This window comes from Zonotrichia leucophrys, chromosome 2, assembly GCF_028769735.1.
Source record: "Zonotrichia leucophrys gambelii isolate GWCS_2022_RI chromosome 2, RI_Zleu_2.0, whole genome shotgun sequence".
Taxonomy (NCBI): Eukaryota; Metazoa; Chordata; class Aves; order Passeriformes; family Passerellidae; genus Zonotrichia; species Zonotrichia leucophrys.
This window is the reverse complement of record NC_088171.1, coordinates 153,415,328-153,435,342: the sequence shown is the minus strand read 5'-3', so window position 1 is coordinate 153,435,342 and position 20,015 is coordinate 153,415,328. Positions and strand designations below refer to the sequence as shown.

At 53.0% G+C, this 20,015-nt stretch overlaps 4 protein-coding genes across 4 annotated transcripts; 2 read left to right on the top strand and 2 right to left on the bottom strand.

Annotated features, from left to right (window-relative positions):
• Nucleotides 1-1,360: 1,360 nt before the first annotated feature.
• On the bottom strand, nucleotides 1,361-2,107 carry LOC135442977 (NAD(P)(+)--arginine ADP-ribosyltransferase 2-like). The gene has a single exon (XM_064703244.1). It carries the CDS (start codon nucleotides 2,105-2,107, stop codon nucleotides 1,361-1,363), a length of 747 nt encoding a protein of 248 aa, XP_064559314.1.
• A 3,383-nt stretch (nucleotides 2,108-5,490) lies between these two features.
• LOC135442975 (erythroblast NAD(P)(+)--arginine ADP-ribosyltransferase-like) lies at nucleotides 5,491-7,385 on the top strand. The gene is made up of 3 exons (XM_064703242.1): nucleotides 5,491-6,236; nucleotides 6,553-6,593; nucleotides 6,862-7,385. The coding sequence occupies exons 1-3, from the start codon at nucleotides 5,491-5,493 to the stop codon at nucleotides 6,948-6,950; spliced, it is 876 nt and encodes a 291-aa protein (XP_064559312.1). The 3' UTR covers nucleotides 6,951-7,385.
• Nucleotides 7,386-7,433: 48 nt separating this feature from the next.
• Nucleotides 7,434-10,983, bottom strand: LOC135442974 (erythroblast NAD(P)(+)--arginine ADP-ribosyltransferase-like). Its single transcript, XM_064703241.1, has 4 exons — nucleotides 10,278-10,983; nucleotides 9,643-9,870; nucleotides 9,383-9,524; nucleotides 7,434-7,599 (listed from the first exon to the last, which is right to left on the bottom strand). Exons 1-4 carry the CDS (start codon nucleotides 10,981-10,983, stop codon nucleotides 7,434-7,436), a joined length of 1,242 nt encoding a protein of 413 aa, XP_064559311.1.
• Nucleotides 10,984-16,886: 5,903 nt separating this feature from the next.
• On the top strand, nucleotides 16,887-18,311 carry LOC135442973 (erythroblast NAD(P)(+)--arginine ADP-ribosyltransferase-like). Its single transcript, XM_064703240.1, has 2 exons — nucleotides 16,887-17,607; nucleotides 18,226-18,311. Exons 1-2 carry the CDS (start codon nucleotides 16,887-16,889, stop codon nucleotides 18,309-18,311), a joined length of 807 nt encoding a protein of 268 aa, XP_064559310.1.
• Nucleotides 18,312-20,015: the final 1,704 nt, after the last annotated feature.

Below are 20,015 nucleotides of genomic sequence, written 5' to 3'. Positions count from 1 at the left end.
TTCAGGAAAAAGGGAGGAATATTTCTCCATCACCTCTTTGAAGACCAAGCTTTGAAAAATAAAGCTTTCAGTGGTCTCTAAAGAAAACTCCAGGAATGTCTTTATTTTAGGAAATGAGGTACTCTGCAGGAAAGGCATTAAAGGAGCTGCAGGGGATACATCAGGTGAGCCAGCACCAAATTTTGGTAAACTTTTGATACACCTGGCGAGCAAGGGTCAGGGTTTTATTTATTTCTAATACAGCAAGTGAGCAAGCAACAATTTATTGCTACACCAGGCAAGGCAGCCAAGGAGCGCTGGGAGGTGGCCATGGCATTGCCACTCCCCAACCCCTCTGCCTGGAAGTGCCCAAGTGGCCCCAGGCGCTGCCCAATCTCTGCTGTCCATGCTGTCCATGCTGTCCTGGCTGCTCCAGTCCCCCCCCCCCCCCCCACCCCCCATGCTGGTCCTGCTGGCCTGGCATCATTCCCTCACTGGGCACCTCTTGGAGGGACTTCCAGGATGGACACCATGGTACAGTGACTGTGGTGGCCACAGTGGCTGTGGGGGCCACGGTGACCTTGGTCGCCTTGGTAGCCACGGTGTCAATGGTGGTCTTAGTAGTTGCAATGAACACAGTAGTCACAGTGTGCATGGTGACATCATGGGTCACTGTGAGCACATTGGCCATGCTGACCATGGTGATTCCAATGCCCAGAGTGGCCAGAGTGGTCGTAGAGACCAAAGTGGCCACAGTGGCCATAGTATCAATAACAACCACAGTGGTCACAGTGGGAAAAAGGGACCATAGTGGTCATAATGGCCTCTGTAGATTTGGTGGCTTCATTTATCTGGGGATCCTGGTGGTCTTCGTCCTGGTGACCTTCCACAGTGGCCTCCACAACCACCGCGACCTTAGTGGCCTTGTGGCTTAGAGAGTTCCAATGGCCACTGCCATGGCCACGGGAGCAAGGAGAAGCCCCCCAAGTTTGGGAGAGTTCCTGGGGAGGCTCCCACCTGTAGGGACAAAGAGAGGGGTCAGGGAATCCTGGGGTGAGAGGGCCAGGCGAGCATCAGGAGGGCCATGGGGAGAGTGACAGAGGTGGTGGGGGGCCCTGAGGGTGTGGTGTCAGAGGGGGCCATAATGAGGTCCATGTCCCCTGTACCCAGCCATGTACCATGTACCTTGTCCCCCCAACTCCAGCACTGTATGTCCCTGTTCCACTCACCTGGCACTGGGTGTCCCTATCTGCTGTGCCCAAGCAATGCTGTCCCTGACCCTGTCCACAGCTCTGGGTGTCTTGTCTCCCAGCCACAGTGGGAGACAAGTCCCCTCTGGGTCATGAGTGTCCCCATCACCATGTGTCCTTGTCCCCAACCCTCACTGAGTGTCCCCGTCCCCCCAGGTTGTTCCCATGATGTCACCTCGCAGCCACTCGCAGTTGTAGTTGCTGAAGTTCCCAGTGGAGCGAAGCACAATCTGCACCTTCTTCCCTTCCCTGGTGACTTTTGCAACCTGAAAGGTCTCGAAGGGTGGGATCAGCACCTCCTTCTCACTTTGATTGAAGGAGAACTTCTCGATGTGCGCTCCGAGACACGTGTGCACCTCGAACATAGTGTCTGTCCCGTAATATTCGGCCACCGATTTATTCAGTGACGATGAAGTGAATTGACTAAGGCGGACTTTATCGCCATATTTCACACTGAATTGTTTCTTCACTCCCCGGGACACGTCCAGACACTTATTATGGCATCTCAGCTTCTGGAGGGCCTGGGTCAGCAGGAAATGCAGCGTTTTGAAGTGGAAGTTGTACCGGTATTCCTGGCAGGACCGTCCAGCCGAACGCACGGCTTCATTGAACTCCCTAAACACATCATTCATTGTGTAGACCATGAGGGCGATGGCCTGGTCTTTGGTCAGAAAGGATGAATAGGAACCTCGTTTCTGCCACTCGGCTGTGGCCTTCTCCCAGGCCTGGTAAAACTTCTTGTTCTCCTGGAAGTCGGAGCGCTTGAGGGCAGGCAAGGCCGCAGTCATGGCAGCGCCACAGTTCACGTACTGGTCATCAAAGGAGTTGTGGGCCATGTCCAGGGGCACCATCGTGATGGCCACAGTGGCCACAGTCATTGCCAGCAGTGCCAGGGTGTGAGCCAGGAGGGCCATGGAGAAGAGAGGCCACAGGGACCGGTGTGGGACACTGTGGGACACAGAGGGAACACAGAGGACAGACGGTGTGACACAGGGAGAACACCAGCGATACCAGGGGATTCTAAGGGGACACTGATAGGTGAGGGACATGGTGGGACATGGGGAGGCTTCTGTGGTGAGGGGCTGGAAAGCGACAGTGGGGTCAGCATAGGGAGAATGGGGGCTGCCCTGGCCAGGAGACCTCTGGACATGTCCTGGAACCTGATTCCAAATCCTGTGATCATTCCAGGATGCCCCATTGTTCCCCAGACTCTCAATCCCACTCCCAGCTCTGTGTCCCCCCCCTTGCAGTGTTTCCCATTGCCTCCATTACCCCAATCCCTCCCCCAGTCCCTTGTACCCCTCCCAGTGACCCCGTGTCCCCCAGGACCCTAACCCCAGGTTTAGGGCCCCCAATGGGTCCCACTTGTCCCTATCCCCTACCCCCCTTACCCGAATCCCACTCTCAGTCCCATGACCTCCCTGGTGACCCCTGGACCCTGATCCAGTCCCACGTGCCCCCCAAGTGTCCCCCAATACCCCACTGCCACTCCCATGGTCCTGTGTCTCCCATCGCTGCCCCCAGACCACCCCAGGACTTCAGTCCCTGTCCTGTGACACCCCCAGTGCCCCCCCAGACCCCAATCCCTCAGTCCAATGTTCCTCCCCAACGGTCCCCAGTCCCTGTTACCGAAATCGACCGGAGTGAAGCTCCCTGATGGAACGGGAGGTATCAGAAAGCCGGAATTCTTTATCAGCTCGGACTCACAGCAGATGTCTCCTGGTCCTGCACATCACGGGGGACCTTACCATGGAGTGTGTATCCATCATAATTATAAATATACATGAAATTGTGTCCTTTATCTAATACAGAAACCAGCATGTTTCCCATGAATAATCTGCATGGCTCTGTCTCTTTTAGGAAATAATTTTTATTGTGCTGGAGAGACCTAAAAAAGAATTATCTCAGTGTGGTTTTCACTGAATACTCCAATATCCCAGATGGCCTTGCCTCATAATTTCACTTTGGGCAGGCGCTGCTCCTTCTGTGTTACAGAACTTGCCAAAAACCCTTTTCAGCACTTTCCTTTATCTGTTTCTCCACAGATTACAACCACCGTTGTCCTTCTATGTCCACACTTTTGCATCCTTTTATTGTTTTACGCCCGTTCATCTTTAAACTGTACCAAGCACTAAACTGTACCAAGGCATCTAAAACTTTCTATTCTCTCTCTTATTGCTCACCCTCTGCAACCCCAATCCCACGGTCCCATGTCCCCCCAGTTCCCTCCAGTCCCACTCCCCACTGCTCACTGAGTTGCTGTCACATCTCTGATACCACTTGGGGTCCCCTATCAGATGACATCTGTGGAGGATCAGCAATGGGGCATCACGCCATGATCAATATGATCAAGTGAAGTCAAATTTGTTACAAGAACAAAATGTATTTGTTCTTTTTTCTGCTGTTCACTCACCTGAAGCTACTCGATGATTGGTTTAGCCTATCCATGCACATGTACCAAGCCCTCAGCTGATTGGTTATTCTTCTTTCTTCATGCATCTCACTGTGGTTTATTGTTTTCCCTTCTAGCGCTCTGTTGTGGTTTTTTGCTCCGTCTTCTTAGCGCGCTTCACATCCTGGACTTGTTTTTCTCCTGAGTAGGCTCTTCCTGTTTTTGAGCTATCGGAGACAATGTGAAATTCTACTCAGATCTCATATAGGCTGGCTGGGGTACTGTGTCGATTTTCCCACAAAAATCCTGCAAAAGACATCCCTGCAAGCACCTTGAGCCTGAGGATGATCTCTTGGGGCAGTGCCTGGGTGACTGAGCTGAGCTGAGCTGCCCAAAGAAGTGGCTGTAATACAATCCAGGGCACACCAGCTTGGGGATTGACAAATGCCTGTGGGAAACCGACTTGCATTAAAACTGCATGAGAGGTTCCTTTGAATTCAAAATCACCACCACCAGGCATCACTGAAAGAGGAAACACTCCTGGGGATAACTGGCAAATGGATTTTCTGAGCTACCACGCCAACATGGGCGCAGGTATCTGCTGGTGTTGGTAGATCCCCTCTTGGAGGTCCAGAACTTCGCCTGCCACACAGGGAAGTCACCCAGGTACTCCTCCAAGAGATCATCCCCAGGCTCAAGATGCCGGCAGGGATGTCATCTGATAGGGGACCCCAGTTGGTATCTGAGGTGTGGCAGCAACTCAGTGAGCCATGGGGACAGGGACTGGGTGGAAGTGGGGGGACATGGGACTGTGGGACTGGGGTCGTGGGGCCTGAACAACAAGAGAGAGAACAGAAAGTTTCAGATCCCTTAAAGGTGCTAGATAGGGCCTAAAGAAGAACTAGCAAAAAACTGTAATAGAATGCAAAATGTGTGCACATGAGAGCAAAGATAAAGAGATAAAGGGAAGTCATGTGAGGGGTTTTTGGCAAGTTCTGTAACGTAGAAGGAGCAGCAGTGTCTGCCAAGTGTGAAAGTTCAAGCTGAGGTCTTCTGGGATATTGGGGCACTCAGTGAAAACCACACGGAGAAAACTCAGTTTTAGGACTCTCCAGTGCCATAAAAGGATTTCCAGAATGAGACAGAAGTATGCAAATTATTTTTCAGAAATGTGAAGATTCTGTGCTAGGTGAGGGACACATTGTAATGAATATTTGTAATTGTGGTGGATAAAGACCCTGTGGCAAAGTCCCCCGTGACCTGCAGGACCAGGAGAGATCCACTGTGAGTCTGAGCTGATCAAGAATTCCGGCTTTTTGATACCTGCAGTTCCATCAGGGAGTTCGCTCCGGCTGATTTCAGTATTGGGGCTGGAGTGACCCCTGGGGACTCTTGGGGGAGGCACGGGACTGTGGGATTGGGATTGTAGTGCTGGGGGGACACTGGGGGAGTCACAGGTCGGGGACTGGGGTAATGGGGGGCCCTGGGGGAAAATGAGGGGCGGCACGGGATGGTGAGAGTGGGATTGGGGTGATGGGGGGCTGAGAGACGCTGTGGGGGAAGGGAGTGATGGCTGGATTTGGGTTGATGTTCTGGGGTGACACCGAAGAAATTGGGGACTGGGAGTGGGATTGGGGTCTGGGGATGCGCTGAGGGGGACACTGGGGGGCTCAGGGAGTGACCCCCAGGATTTGGGTCAGGGACCCCAGACATGCCCAGGGATCTGCTGGCAAGAAGTGCTTCTCTATCCCCCTGGGACGACCCCACTGCCCTCCCCAATCCCTCACTGAGGAACCCTCCCCGTGTCTCCTCTGTGTCCCCTCTGTGTACTCCAGTGTTCTACCCTCATCCCTGTAGCCTCTCCACTCTATGGCCCCCCTGGCGCAGACCCTGGCACTGCTGGCAATGACCGTGGCCACCACAGCTGTTGAGGTGGTAACCCTGGACATGTCCCAGGACTCCTTCGATGACCAGTACCGGGAGTGTGGTCCTGTCATGACTGAGGCGTTGTCAGCCCTCAACCGTTCCGACTTTGATCAGAACCCTCTCTTTGCCCAGGCCTGGCCTAGGGCCAGAGCCAAGTGGCAGAGTCTGGGGTCCCCTGTGTCCCCTCTGTCGTCCCCAGCCCAGGCCATCGCCCTCATGGCCTACACAATGAATGATCTGTACAAGAAATTCAATGCAGCCGTGCGTGTGGCCGGGCGCTCCCGCCAGGAATACCAGGACAAGTTCCACTTCAAAACACTGCATTTCCTGCTGACCCAGGCCCTGGTGACGCTGAGGCAGGCTCAGAACAGGCAGTGTCACCACGTGTACCGGGGGAAGCGCACGCACAGGTTCAAGGCAAAGCCCGGTGACATCATCCGGTTTGGTCAATTCTCTTCGGCATCACAGAGCGAAAAAGCTGCCAAGGACTTTGGGAGTGCCACAATGTTCCAGGTGTACACGTGCCACGGTGCAGCAATCTGGAATTTCTCCAAGTATCCTAATGAGAAGGAGGTGCTGATCCCACCATATGAGACCTTTGAGGTCATCAAAGTCAGCCAGGAAGGAGAAAAAGTGAGGATCCAGCTCCGCTCCAATGGGACCTTCAGCAAATACAACTGCGAGTGGCTGCAAGGTGACACCACAGGTGACAACCTGGGGGGATGGGGACACCCACTGTGGCCATGGAGACACCAACAGTGGATAGGGCACACCCATGACAGGGCACAGAGGGTGGGGACACTCACTCAGAGTTTGGGGACAGGGACAGGACATGCTGGGGACACCAATTCTGGGGATACCCATTCTGGGCACAGAGACAGGGCACAGAGATGGAGACCCCCACTTGTGGGAGGGAAAAGGGAAAGGAACACCCATGCCAGGGGACAACGGGGACAGGGACAGAGACATGGGGCCCTGACCCCATTCCGACCCTGTCACTCCCCACCAAATGCAGTGCTGTGGGGATGGGCCTTGTGTGCTGGATGTGTTTGGGCTGGGACCCCTCATGGCACTTCCTGAACCTCTGTCACCACCTGTCACCCGCCATGGCACCTCCTGACTCCACCTGACCCCTGTCAAACCTAAGCCCACCATGACACCCCTGACCTCCATGGCCCCTGTACCCCTCCGTGCCTCCCACAACACCCTGTCACCTGTCAACTCATGGTCCCCATCTCTCCTAACCCTCCAATATGCATGTCCCCAACTCCGTCCCTCCCCACATGGTCCTCCCTTACCCCTCTCTCTGTCCCCCAGGTGGAAGCATCCCCAGGGCCCCTTTCCATGTCAGCGGACTCCTCCTGGCCACCACAGCTCTTGCAGTGGCAACAGGGATCCTCTGAGCCATGAGGCCACAAAGGTCACTGTCTTCACTGTGGTCACTGTGGCCACCACGATCACCAAAACCTCCAGGACCCTCAGAGAAACAAGACCACCAACGCTACCATGGCCACCACTGCCACTCTGGCCACTGTCGCAGACATTTTTTCATAGAAATCCTTTCTTTGGGATTTGTGCATCTTCTGGGAAGCAGAGCCCCAGAAGAAGGATGTAAATAATTGTTATCGGCTGCTGTGAAATGTAGCAGGTGCCCCTGTGATTGGATCAGATTCTGTGTTTACAATTGGGGCCCAATCACAGGACCAAGCTCGGGGACAGATTCCCTGGATACAGAACTTTGTTATTCATTCTTGCTATTCTATTCTTAGCTTAGCAAGCCTCTGCAACTTCTCTCCTTATTCTTTTTAGTATAGTTATAATGTATTATATATCATATATCAATAAATCCAGCCTTCTGATCAAGAAACAAGATTCTCGTCCTTCTCTCACCCCAGCGACCTCCTCAGGTCGCTGTAATAGGCCACCTTGGCAGCTATCGCCACCTTGAGGTCACTGCAGCCATCAGAGGCACTCTGGACACCATGGTCTGTATAACCACCAAGGCCGCTGTGAATACCAAGACTCCCTGAGCCACCAGAGCCGCTCTGACCACTGTGCACACCAGGGCAATTGTGAAAGCAATCCTATTAAAAATTTCCATCAAAACAAATTCATTGAATAATCCTGTCAAAGCCAGCAAATTAAGACAATTCCTCGACAGGGCTCAATGTCTTTCCCCACACCAACAATCATGGGAATGTCTCTTTCTCTCAGCCTCAAGGAGCATCCCTAGGGAGCATTCCCTTCCCAAGGGAGGATCCTCACACACATTTCATTCCAAGCAGAGTAAGAGAGAGGAATCTCTGTCTCAGAGGGGAATCAATGTTCCCAGTGTCAGCTGATGGATGGCCAGGCCAAGCTCTGATGCTTCATCCTCAGTTGTCAATTCAGGGTAGGTGATTTGGGCTGGTTTTAGCCCAATTCAGCACCAAAATCAGCAGAAGACCCCTCTCAGTGCAGCCTTGATGGCCACCAATAGGACATTGTCCCTTGGGCACATTCCAGGCAGATCATCCTGCCACATCCTGCACTTCTGGGGGACCTTAAAGGCTGGGATTTGGGAGGTACAAGAGGGCAAGGGCTGGTCCTGTCCATGGGGAGGCACAGTCCCCAGTGCCTGTCCTGGCTGATTGGCCTGCTGGAGCAGATCTGGAGAAGGATCTGTGGTGCTGGTGGGTGACCAGGGGAGCTGGCTGTGTGGTCTGGGGCCAGGAGAGACCCAGGGGATGTTGGAAAGAGTGGGGTCAATACACCAGGGTCGCTCCATCCCAAACCATTGCAGAGCCCCCGGGGCCGGGATGGGGTGGGCACTCAGCAGCGCCAGCAGCTCGTGTTGGCACCTGCTGTTGGCACCCGGAACTGCAGCTGGGAGCGGCGCATGCACAGTGCTGCTGATTTCCCACACTCACTGCTGCCCTCCTGTGGACAATTCCCAAACCACAGCTCCAGGAGATGAGGGGGTTAAGAGGGAAAATTCCCTCCTTTGAAAGAAAAAAGAGTTTCCTGAATGAAACATCAGTAGTTTTCATCAATAAATGGGTGGTGCTGCCTCTCTCCCCTTTTCTCCATTTTGTTTTACATCCTTTCTCTTTCTGCTGTTCTTTCTTTTTTTTCCTCCCAGTGCTTCTTCTGTTGCATTGCCTCAAATCAGGAAATTCTGAGCAGGCCCCAGGCTGATTGTTCATCCTTTTTTAATTGCACTGAGCAGCCCCAGCCAGCTCCCTCAGCCCTTCCTGCTTCTCCAAACCCTTCTACTTTTCCATCTCTTCCCTGGACATGCTCGAGCCCCTCCAGGTCCTTTCAGAGGGTCTGCAGTGAAAAAGGGAAACATTTCCCTCTTCAGGAAAAAGGGAGGAATATTTCTCCACCACCTGTTTGAAGACCAAGCTTTGAAAAATAAAGCTTTCAGTGGTCTCTAAAGAAAACTCCAGGAACGGCTTTATTTTAGGAAATGAGGCACTCTGCAGGAAAGGCATTAAAGGAGCTGTAGGGGATACATCAGGTGAGCCAGCAGCAAATTTTGGTAAACTATTGATACACCCGGTGAGCAAGGATCAGGGTTTTATTCATTTCTTATACAGCAAGTGAGAAAGCAACAATTTATTGCTACACCAGGCAAGGCAGCCAAGGAGCGATGGGAGGTGGCCGTGACATTGCCACTCCCCAACCCCTCTGTCCGGAAGTGTCCAAGTGGCCCCAGGCACTGCCCAATCTCTGCTGTCCATGCTGTCCATGCTGTCCTGGCTGCTCCAGTCCCCCCCCAGTCCTGGTCCTTCTGGCCTGGCATCATTCCCTCACTGGGCACCTCTTGGAGGGGCTTTTCCAGGTTGGACACCTTGGTACAGTGACCGTGGTGGCCACAGTGGCTGTGGTGGCCACGGTGACCTTGGTCTCCTTGATAGCCATGGTGTCAATGGTGGTCTCAGTAATTGCTGTGAACACAGTAGTCACAGTGTGCATGGTGACATCATGGGTCACTGTGAGCACAATGGCCATGCTGACAATGGTGATTCCAATGCCCAGAGTGGCCAGAGTGGTCGTAGAGACCAAAGTGGCCCCAGTGGCCGTAGTAACAATAACGACCACAGTGGTCACACTGGGAAAAAGGGACCATAGTGGTCATAATGGCCTCTGTAGCTTTGGTGGCTTCATTTATCTGGGGATCCTGGTGGTCTTCATCCTGGTGGCCTTCCACAGTGGCCTCCACAACCACCGCGACCTTGGTGGCCTTGTGGCTTAGAGAGTTCCAATGGCCACTGCCATGACCACGGTTGCCAGGAAAAGACCCTCCCAAGGTGGGGGAATTCCTGATGAGGCTCCCACCTGTGGGGACAAAGAGAGGGGTCAGGGGATCCTGGGGTGAGAGTGTGAGGCAGGCATATGGAGGGCCTTGTGAGAGTGACAGAAGTGGTGGGGTGCCCTGAGGGTGTGTTGTCAGCGGGGGCCATAATGAGGTCCATGTCCCCTGTACCCAGCCATGTACCATGTACCTTGTCCCCCCAAATCCAGCACTGGATGTCCCTGTTCCACTCACCTGGCACTGGGTGTCCCTATCTGCTGTGCCCAAGCAATGCTGTCCCTGACCCTGTCCACAGCTCTGGGTGTCCTGTCTCCCAGCCACAGTGGGAGACAAGTCCCCTCTGGGTCATGAGTGTCCCCATCACCATGTGTCCTTGTCCCCAACCCTCTCTGAGTGTCCCCGTCCCCCCAGGTTGTTCCCATGATGTCACCTCGCAGCCACTCGCAGTTGTAGTTGCTGAAGTTCCCAGTGGAGCGAAGCACAATCTGCACCTTCTTCCCTTCCCTGGTCACTTTGGTAACCTCAAAGGTCTCAAAGGGTGGGATCAGCACCTCCTTCTCACTTTGATTGAAGGAGAATTTCTCAATGTGCGCTCCGAGACACGTGCGCACCTCGAACATCGTGTCTGTCCCATAATATTCGGCCACCGATTTATTCAGTGATGATGAAGTGAATTGACTAAGGCGGACTTTATCACCATATTTCACATTGAACTGGGTATTCCTCACTCCCCGGAACACATCCAGACATTTATTAGGGCATCTCAGCTTCTGGAGGGCCTGGGTGAGAAGGAAATGCAGCGTTTTGAAGTGGAAGTTGTACCGGTACTCCTGGCAGGACCGTCCAGCCTCACGCACAGCCTTGTTGAACGAATTGTACACGTCATTCATTGTGTAGACCATGAGGGCGATGGCCTGGTCTTTGGTCAGAAAGGATGAATAGGAACCTCGTTTCTGCCACTCGAGTGTGGCCTTCTCCCAGGCCTGGGAAAAAAGAGGGTTTGTCTGGAAGTCGGAGCGCTTGAGGTCTGGCAAGGCCGCAGTCATGGCAGGGCCACAGTTGAGGTACTGGTCATCAAAGGAGTTGTGGGCCATGTCCAGGGGCACCACCTTGATGTCCGCAGTGGCCACGGTCATTGCCAGCAGTGCCAGGGTGTGAGCCAGGGGGGCCATGGAGAAGAGAGGCCACAGGGACCAGTGTGGGACACTGTGGGACATAGAGGGAACACAGAGGACAGACGGTGTGACACAGGGAGAACACCAGCGGATACCAGGGGATTCTAAGGGGACACTGAAGGGACAGAGGGGACTCTGAGGGACGTGGCCGGACATGGGGAGGCTTCTGTGGTGAAGGGGCTGAGGAGTGACAGTGGGGTCAGCCTAGGGAGAGTGGGGACTGCCCTGGCCAGAAGACCCCTGGACATGTCCTGGAGCCTGATCCCAAATCCTGTGATCACTCCTGGATACCTCATTGTTCCCCAGACTCTCAATCCCACTCCCACAGTTCCGTGTCCCCCCCCTCGCAGTGTTTCCCATTGCCTCTGTTACCCCAATCCCTCCCCCAGTGCCTTGTACCCCTCCCAGTGACCCCGTGTCCCCCAGGACACTGACCCAAGGTTTGGGGTCCCCAATGGGTCCCAGCTGTCCCTGTCCCCTCCTCCCCTTACCCCAATCCCACTCTCAGTCCCATGACCTCCCTGGTGACCCCTGAACACTGATCCAGTCCCATGTGCCCCCCAAGAGTCCCCCAGTACCCCACTGCCACTCCCATGGTCCTGTGTCTCCCATTCCTGGCCACAGGACCACCCCAGTCCTTGTCCTGTGACACCTCCAGTGCCCCCCCCAGACCCCAATCTCACAGTCCCAAGTTCCCCCCCAAGGGTCCCCAGTCCCTGTTACCGAAATCGACCGGAGTGAAGCTCCCTGATGGAACTGGAGATATCAGAAAGCCGGAATTCTTGATCAGCTTGGACTCACAGCGGATCTCTCTTGGTCCTGCACATCACGGGGGACCTTACCATGGAGTGTGTATCCATCATAATTATAAATATACATGAAATTGTGTCCTTTATCTAATACAGAAACCAGCATGTTTCCCATGAATAATCTGCATGGCTCTGTCTCTTTTAGGAAATAATTTTTATTGTGCTGGAGAGACCTAAAAAAGAATTATCTCAGTGTGGTTTTCACTGAATACTCCAATATCCCAGATGGCCTTGCCTCATAATTTCACTTTGGGCAGGCGCTGCTCCTTCTGTGTTACAGAACTTGCCAAAAACCCTTTTCAGCACTTTCCTTTATCTGTTTCTCCACAGATTACAACCACCTTTGTCCTGCTATGTCCACACTTTTGCATCCTTTTATTGTTTTACGCCCGTTCATCTTTAAACTGTACCAAGCACCAAACTGTACCAAGGCATCTAAAACTTTCTATTCTCTCTCTTATTGCTCACCCTCCAGGACCCCAATCCCACCATCCCATGTCCCCCCATTTCCCCCCAGTCCCACTCCCCACTGCTCACTGAGTTGCTGCCACACGTCAGATACCATTTGGGGTCCCCTATCAGATGCCATCTGTGGAGGATCAGCAATGGGGCATCACGCCATGATCAATATGATCAAGTGAAGTCAAATTTATTACAAGAACAAAATGTATTTGTTCTTTTTTCTGCTGTTCACTCACCTCAAGCTACTCGATGATTAGTTTAGCCTATCTATGCACGTCTCAAGCCTTCAGCTGATTGGTTAGTCTTCTTTTTTCATGCATCTCACTGTGGTTTATTGTCTTGCCTTCAGGCATGCTGCTGTGGTTTTTTGCTCTGTCTTCTTAGCGCGCCCCACATCCTGGACTTGTTTTTCTCCTGAGTAGGCTCTTCCTGTTTTTGAGCTATGGGAGACACTGTGAAATTCTACTCAGATCCCATAGAGGCTGGCTTGGGTACTGTGTCCATTTTCCCACAACAATCCCTCAATAGACATCCCTGTAGGCACCTTGAGCCTCAGGATGATCTCTTGGGGCAGTGCCTGGGTGACTGAGCTGAGCTGAGCTGCCCAAAGAAGTGGCTGTAATACAGTCCAGGGCACACCAGTTTGGGGACTGACAAATCCCTGTGGGAAAAAGACTTGCATTAAAACTGCATGAGAGGTTCCTTTGAATTCAAAATCACCACCACCAGGCATCACTGAAAGAGGAAACACTCCTGGGGATAACTGGCAAATGGATTTTCTGAGCTACCACGCCAACATGGGCGCAGGTATCTGCTGGTGTTGGTGGATCCCCTCTTGGAGATCCAGAACTTCTCCTGCCACACAGGGAAGTCACCCAGGTACTCCTCCAAGAGATCATCCCCAGGCTCAAGGTGCCTACAGGGATGTCATCTGATAGGGGACCCCAATTGGTATCAGAGGTGTGACAGCAACTCAGTGAGGAGTGGGGAGGGGGACTGGGTGGAAGTGGGGGGACATGGGACTGTGGGACTGGGGTCGTGGGGCCTGAACAATAAGACAGACAACAGAAAGTTTCAGATCCCTTAAAGGTGCTGGATAGGGCTTAAAGAAGAACTAGCAAAAAACCATAATAGAATGCAAAATGTGTGCACATGAGAGCAAAGAGAAAGAGATAAAAGGAAGTCATGTGAGGGGATTTTGGCAAGTTCTGTAAGGCAGAAGGAGCAGCAGTGTCTGCCAAGTGTGAAAGTTCAAGCTGAGGTCTTCTGGGATATTGGGGCACGCAGTGAAAACCACACTGAGAAAGCTCATTTTTAGGACTCTCCACTACCATAAAAGGATTTCCAGAAAGAGGCAGAAGTATGCAAATTATTTTTCAGAAATGTGAAGATTCTGTGCTAGGTGAGGGACACATTGTAATGAATATTTGTAATTGTGGAGGGTAAAGACCCTGTGGCAAAGTCCCCTGTGACCTGCAGGACCAGGAGAGATCCACTGTGAGTCTGAGCTGGTCAAGAATTCCGGCTTTTTGATACCTGCAGTTCCATCAGGGAGTTCGCTCCAGGTGATTTCAGTATTGGGGCTGGAGTGACCCCTGGGGATTCTTGGGGGAGGCACGGGACTGAGGGATTGGGATTGTGGTGCTGGGGGGACACTGGGGGAGTCACAGGTCTGGGATCGGGGTAATGGGGGGCTCTGGGGGAAAATGAGGGGGGACACGGGTTGGTGAGAGTGGGATTGGGGTGATGGGGGGAGCTGGGAGACACTGTGGGGGAAGGGAGTGATGGCTGGATTTGGGTTGATGTTCTGGGGTGACACCGAAGAAATTGGGGACTGGGAGTGGGATTGGGGACTGGGGACCAGCCGAGGGCGATACTGGGGGGCTCAGGGAGTGACCCCCAGGATTTGGGTCAGGGACCCAAGCAGCTCGGTAATGTTTCAAGATCATCAGCCCTTGTTCTTGTGGGTGACTTCCACCTACCAGACATCTGCTGGGAACTTAATACAGCAATAAAGAGGCAGTCCGGGAAATTCTTAGAATGTATGGAGGACAACTTTTTGTTGCAGCTGGTGGGTGAACCCACCAGGGGAGGGACTATGTTAGATCTGCTGTTTGCAAACAGAGATAGGTTGGTGGGAGATGTGGTGATTGGAGGTCGCTTGGGGCAGAGTGATCACGAAATAATAGAGTTCTCAATATTTGGTGAAGTCAGGAAGAGCACCAGTAAAACTGCTGCAATGGACTTCTGGAGGGCAGACTTTGGCCTGTTTAGGAGACTTATTCAGAGTGTCCCTTGGGAAGCAGTCCTAAAAAACAAAGGAGTTCAGGAAGGGTGGGCATACCTCAAAACAGAGATCTTGAGGGCACAGGAACAGACCATCCCTGTGTGCCGAAAGATCAGGCAACGGGGTGAACGTCCAGCCTGGCTGGGCAAGGTTTTGGAGGAACTTAAGAATAAAAAGAGCATGTATCAGCGTTGGAAGAAGGGTCAGGTCTCTAAGGAAGTATTCCAGAAGGCTGCTAGAGCATGCAGAAAAAAAATTAGGGAGGCCAAAGCTCAGTTTGAACTTAGAATGGCAACTTCTGTAAAGGATAATAAAAAATGTTTATACAAATACATTAATGGTGGAAGGAAAGGTAAGACCAGCCTTTGTTCTTTATTGGACAAAGGAGGGAACTTAGTATCTGCAGATGAGGAAAAGGCACAAGTGCTTAATGCCTATTTTGCCTCAGTTTTTAGTGGGAAGATGACTTGCCCTCAAGACACCTGCCCGCTTGGGCTGGTTGATGGTGACAGGGAGCAGAATGGTCCCCCCATTATCCAAGAGGAGGCAGTCATAGAACTGCTGAAATGCTTAGATATTCATAAATCTATGGGACCAGACGGGATCCACCCCAGGGTAATGAGAGAGCTGGCAAATGAGCTTGCAAAGCTCCATCATTTACCAACAGTCCTGGCTCACTGGTGAGGTTCCGGATGACTGGAAGCTGGCCAATGTGATACCCATTCACAAAAAAGGTGCAAAGGAAGATCCTGGTAATTATAGACCGGTCAGCCTGACCTCAGTACCTGGCAAAATAATGGAACAGTTTATATTAAGCGCCATCACGCAAAATTTAAAAGATGGCCAGGGTATCAGACCCAGCCAGCATGGATTTAGGAGGGGTAGGTCATGTTTGACCAACCTGGTCACCTTTATGACCAGGTAACCCGCCTAGTGGATGCAGGGAAGGTTGTAGATGTTGTTTACTTGGATTTCAGCAAGGCCTTTGACACTGTCTCCCACAGCATACTCCTAGACAAACTCGCAGGCCGTGGCTTGGACAGGAGTGCTCTATGCTGGGTTCAGAACTGGCTGCATGGCCGGGCCCAGAGAGTGGTGGTGAATGGTGCTGCATCCAGCTGGCAGCCAGGCACCAGTGCTGTCCCTCAGGGGTCTGTGCTGGGGCCAGTTCTGTTTAATATTTTTATAGATGACATGGGTGAGGGCATTGAGTCCTTCATGAGCAAATTTGCAGAGGACACCAAGCTGGGAGCTTGTGTTGATCTGTTAGAGGGACGTAGGGCTTTGCAGAGGGACTTGGAACGGTTGGATGGATGGGCAGAATCTAATGGGATGAAGTTCAATAAGTCCAAGTGCTGAGTCCTGCACTTTGGCCACAATAACCCCCTGCAACGATATAAGCTAGGAACGGTGTGGCTGGACAGTGCTCAGGAGGAAAGGGACCTGGGGGTGCTGGTTGACAGTCGGCTGAACATGAGCCAGCAGTGTGCCCAGGTGGCCAAGAAGGCCAATGGCATCCTGGCCAGTATCAGGAAGGGTGTGGCCAGCAGGAGCAGGGAGGTCATTCTTCCCCTGTACTCAGCACTGGTGAGGCCTCACCTGGAGTATTGCGTCCAGTTCTGGGCCCCTCACTTTAGGAGGGACGTTGAGATGCTTGAGCGTGTCCAAAGGAGAGCAACGAGGCTGGTGAGGGGCTTGGAACACAAGCCGTATGAAGAACGACTGAGGGAGCTGGGGTTGTTCAGCCTGGAGAAAAGGAGACTCAGGGGTGACCTTATAACCCTCTTCAACTTCCTGAGGGGTGGCTGTGGTGAGCTGGGGGTTGGTCTCTTTCTCAACAGACAGAACAAGAGGACACAGTCTCAAGCTGCGCCAAGGGAGATACAGGCTAGAATTAAGGAGGAAGTATTTTACAGAAAGAGTGGTCAAATACCGGAATCATCTACCCAGGGAGGTGATGGAGTCACCATCCCTCAAAGAGTTTAAAAAAAGACTGGATGTGGCACTTGGTGCCATGATCTAGTTGAGGTGTTAGAACATGGGTTGGACTCTATGATCTTAAAGGTCTCTTCCAGCCTAGAATTTCTGTGATTCTGTGATTCTGTGACCCTAGACATGCCTGCTGGCCAGGAGTGCCTCCCTTCCCCCTGGGCTGACCCCACTTCCATCCCCAGTCCCTCACTGATGAACTCTCCCTGTCTCTCCCCCATGTCCCCTCTGTGTCCCCCAGCATCCCACACTGGTCATTGTGGCCTCTCCTCTCCATGGCTCCCCTGGCTCAGGCCCTGGCACTGCTGGCAATGGCCATGGCTACCACGGCTGTTGATGTGATCCCTCTGGACATGGCCCCGGACTCCTTCGATGACCAGTACCAGGACTGTGGCAATAACATGACCGAGGAATTGCCGGCCCTTAACAACTCCGAGTTCCATCAGAATCCTCTTTTTGCCCAGGCCTGGCTTAATGCCACTGCCAAGTGGCGAGGTCAGAAGTCCCCTGTGTCCTTTCTGTCATCTCCAGCCCAGGCCATTGCCCTCATGGCCTACACGATGGATGAGCTGCACAGAGAGTTCAATACAGCCGTGCGTGTGGCCGGGCGCTCCAGCCAGGAATACCGGGACAAGTTCCACTTCAAAACACTGCATTTCCTGCTGACCCAGGCCCTGAAGACACTGAGGGTCACTCAAGGACCGCAGTGTCACAACGTGTACCGGGGGGTGCATGGGGTCAGGTTCGAGGCAGAGCCCGGTGACATTGTCCGATTCGGTCAATTCTCTTCAGCATCACAGAGTGAAAAAACTGCCAAACACATTCGGAGTGCCACGATGTTCCAGGTGTATACGTGCCACGGTGTAGCAATCTGGAATTTCTCCAAGAATCCTGACGAGAAGGAGGTGCTGATCCCACCATATGAGACCTTTGAGGTCATCAAAGTCAGCCAGGAAGGAGAAAGGGCAAGGATCCAGCTCCGGTCCAAGGGGAACTTCAGCAAATACAACTGCGAGTGGCTGCGAGGTGACACCACAGGTGACAACCTGGGGGGATGGGGACACCCACTGTGGCCATGGGGACACCAACAGTGGACAGGGCACACCCATGACAAGGCACAGAGGGTGGGGACACTCACTCAGAGTCTGGGGACAGGGACAGGACATGCTGGGGACACCAAGCCTGAGGACACCCATGTGGGCACAGAGACAGGGCACGAAGATGGAGACCCCCACTTGTGGGAGGGAAAAGGGAAAGGAAACACCATGCCACGGGACAATGGGGACAGGGACAGAGACATGGGCCCCTGACCCCATTCCGACCCTGTCACTCCCCACCAAAGGCAGTGCTGTGGGGATGGGCCTTGTGTGCTGGATGTCAGGGGGCTGGGACCCCTCATGGCACTTCCTGAACCTCTGTCACCACCGGTCACCCGCCATGGCACCTCCTGACTCCACCTGACTCCTGACAAACCTAAGCCCACCATGACACCCCAGACCCCCCTCGTCCCTGTACCCCTCCGTGCCTCCCCCAACACCCTGTCACCTGTCAACTCATGGTCCCCATCTCTCCTGCCACCCCTAACCCTCCAATATGCATGTCCCCACCCCCCTCACTCCCCCCATGGTCCCCCTTAACCCTCTCTCTTTCCCCCAGGTGGGAGCATCCCCAGCACCGCCTTCCACCTCAGAGGACTCCTCCTGGCTGCCACAGCTCTGGTAGTGGACACCAGGATCCTCTGAGCCATGAGGCTGCCAAGGTCACTGAGGTCACCGTAGTCACTGTGGCCACCAAGATCACCAAAACCTTCAGGACCCTGAAAGAAACAAGAATTCCCAGGCTACCAAGGCCACCACTGCCACTCTGGCCACCTTGGCAGCTATTGCCACCATGAGGTCACTGCGGTCATCAGAGGCACTCTGGACACCATGGTCTGTATGACCACCAAGGCCGCTGTGAACACCAAGACTCCCTGACCCACCAGAGCCACTCTGACCACTGTGCACATCAGGGCCATTGTGCAAAGGAATTCTATTAAAAATTTCTATCAAAACAGTTTCATTAAATAATTCTGTCAAAGCCAGCAAAAAGACACAATTCCTAAACAGGGCTCAATGTCATTCCCCACACCAACAATCATGGGAATGTCTCTTTCTCTCAGCCTTGAGGAGGATCCCTGGCAAGTATCCTCCTCCCAAGGGAGGATCCTCACATACATTTCATTTCAAGCAGGAACAGGGGAGAGGAATCCCTGTATGAGAGGGGACTGGACATTCCCAGAGTCAGTTGATAGTTGGCCAGGCCCAGCTCTGGTCTTTTAGCCTCAGTTGTCAATTCAGGGTTGGTGATTTGGGTTGCTTTTAGCCCAATTCAGAACCCAAATGAGCAGCAGACCTCTCTCAGTGCAGCCATGATGGCCACAAATGGGGCATTGTCCCTTGGCCACATTCCAGGCAGAGCATCCTGCCACATCCTGCACTTCAGGGGGACCTTAAAGGCTGGTATTTGGGAGGTTCAACAGGGCAAGGGCTGGTCCTGTCCATGGGAAGGATCCGTCCCCAGTGCCCGTCCTGGCTGGTTGGCCTGCTGGAGCAGATCTGGAGAAGGATCTGTGGTGCTGCTGGGTGACCAGTGGAGCTGGCTGTGTAGGCTGGGGCCTGGAGGGATCCAGGGGATGTTGGCAAGAGTGGGGTCAATATGTCAGGGTCGCTCCATCCCAAACCATTTCAGAGCCCCTGGGGTCGGGATGGGGCGGGGCGGGCGCTCGGCAGTGCCAGCAGCTCGTGCTGCCACCTGCTGTTGGCACCTGGAACTGCAGCTGGGGACGGTGCTTGCACAGTGCTGCTGATTTCCCGCACTCGCTGCTGCCCTCCTGTGGACAATTCCCAAGCCACAACTCCAGGAGAGGAGGGGTTAAGGAGGGAAAACCCCTGATTAGAATACAAAAAGAGTTTCCGGAGTGAAACATCAGGAGTTTTCATCAATAAATGGGTGGTGCTGCCTCTCCCCTTATCTCAATTTTTTTATACATCCTTTCTCTTTCTGTTTGTTTGTTCTTTTTTTTCCTTCCAGTGTTACTTCTGTTGCATTGCGTCAAATCAGGAACTTCGGAACTGTCCCCAAACTGATTGTTCATCCTTTTTAAATTGCACTGAGCAGCCCCCGCCAGCTCCCTCAGCCCTTCCTGCTTCTCCAAACCCTTCCACTTTTCCATCTCTTCCCTGGACATGCTCGAGCCCCTCCAGGTCCTTTCTGAGGGGCTGCAGTGAAAAAGGGAAGCATTTCCTTTTCCAGGAAAAAGGGAGGAACATTCATCAAGCACCTCTTTGAAGATGGAGGTAGAAACATAAACCTTTAAATTCCCTACAACAAAAGCTCCAGGAACGGCTTTATTTTAGAAAATGAGGAGCCGTGCAGGAAAAGTGTTAAAGGAGCTGTAGTGGATA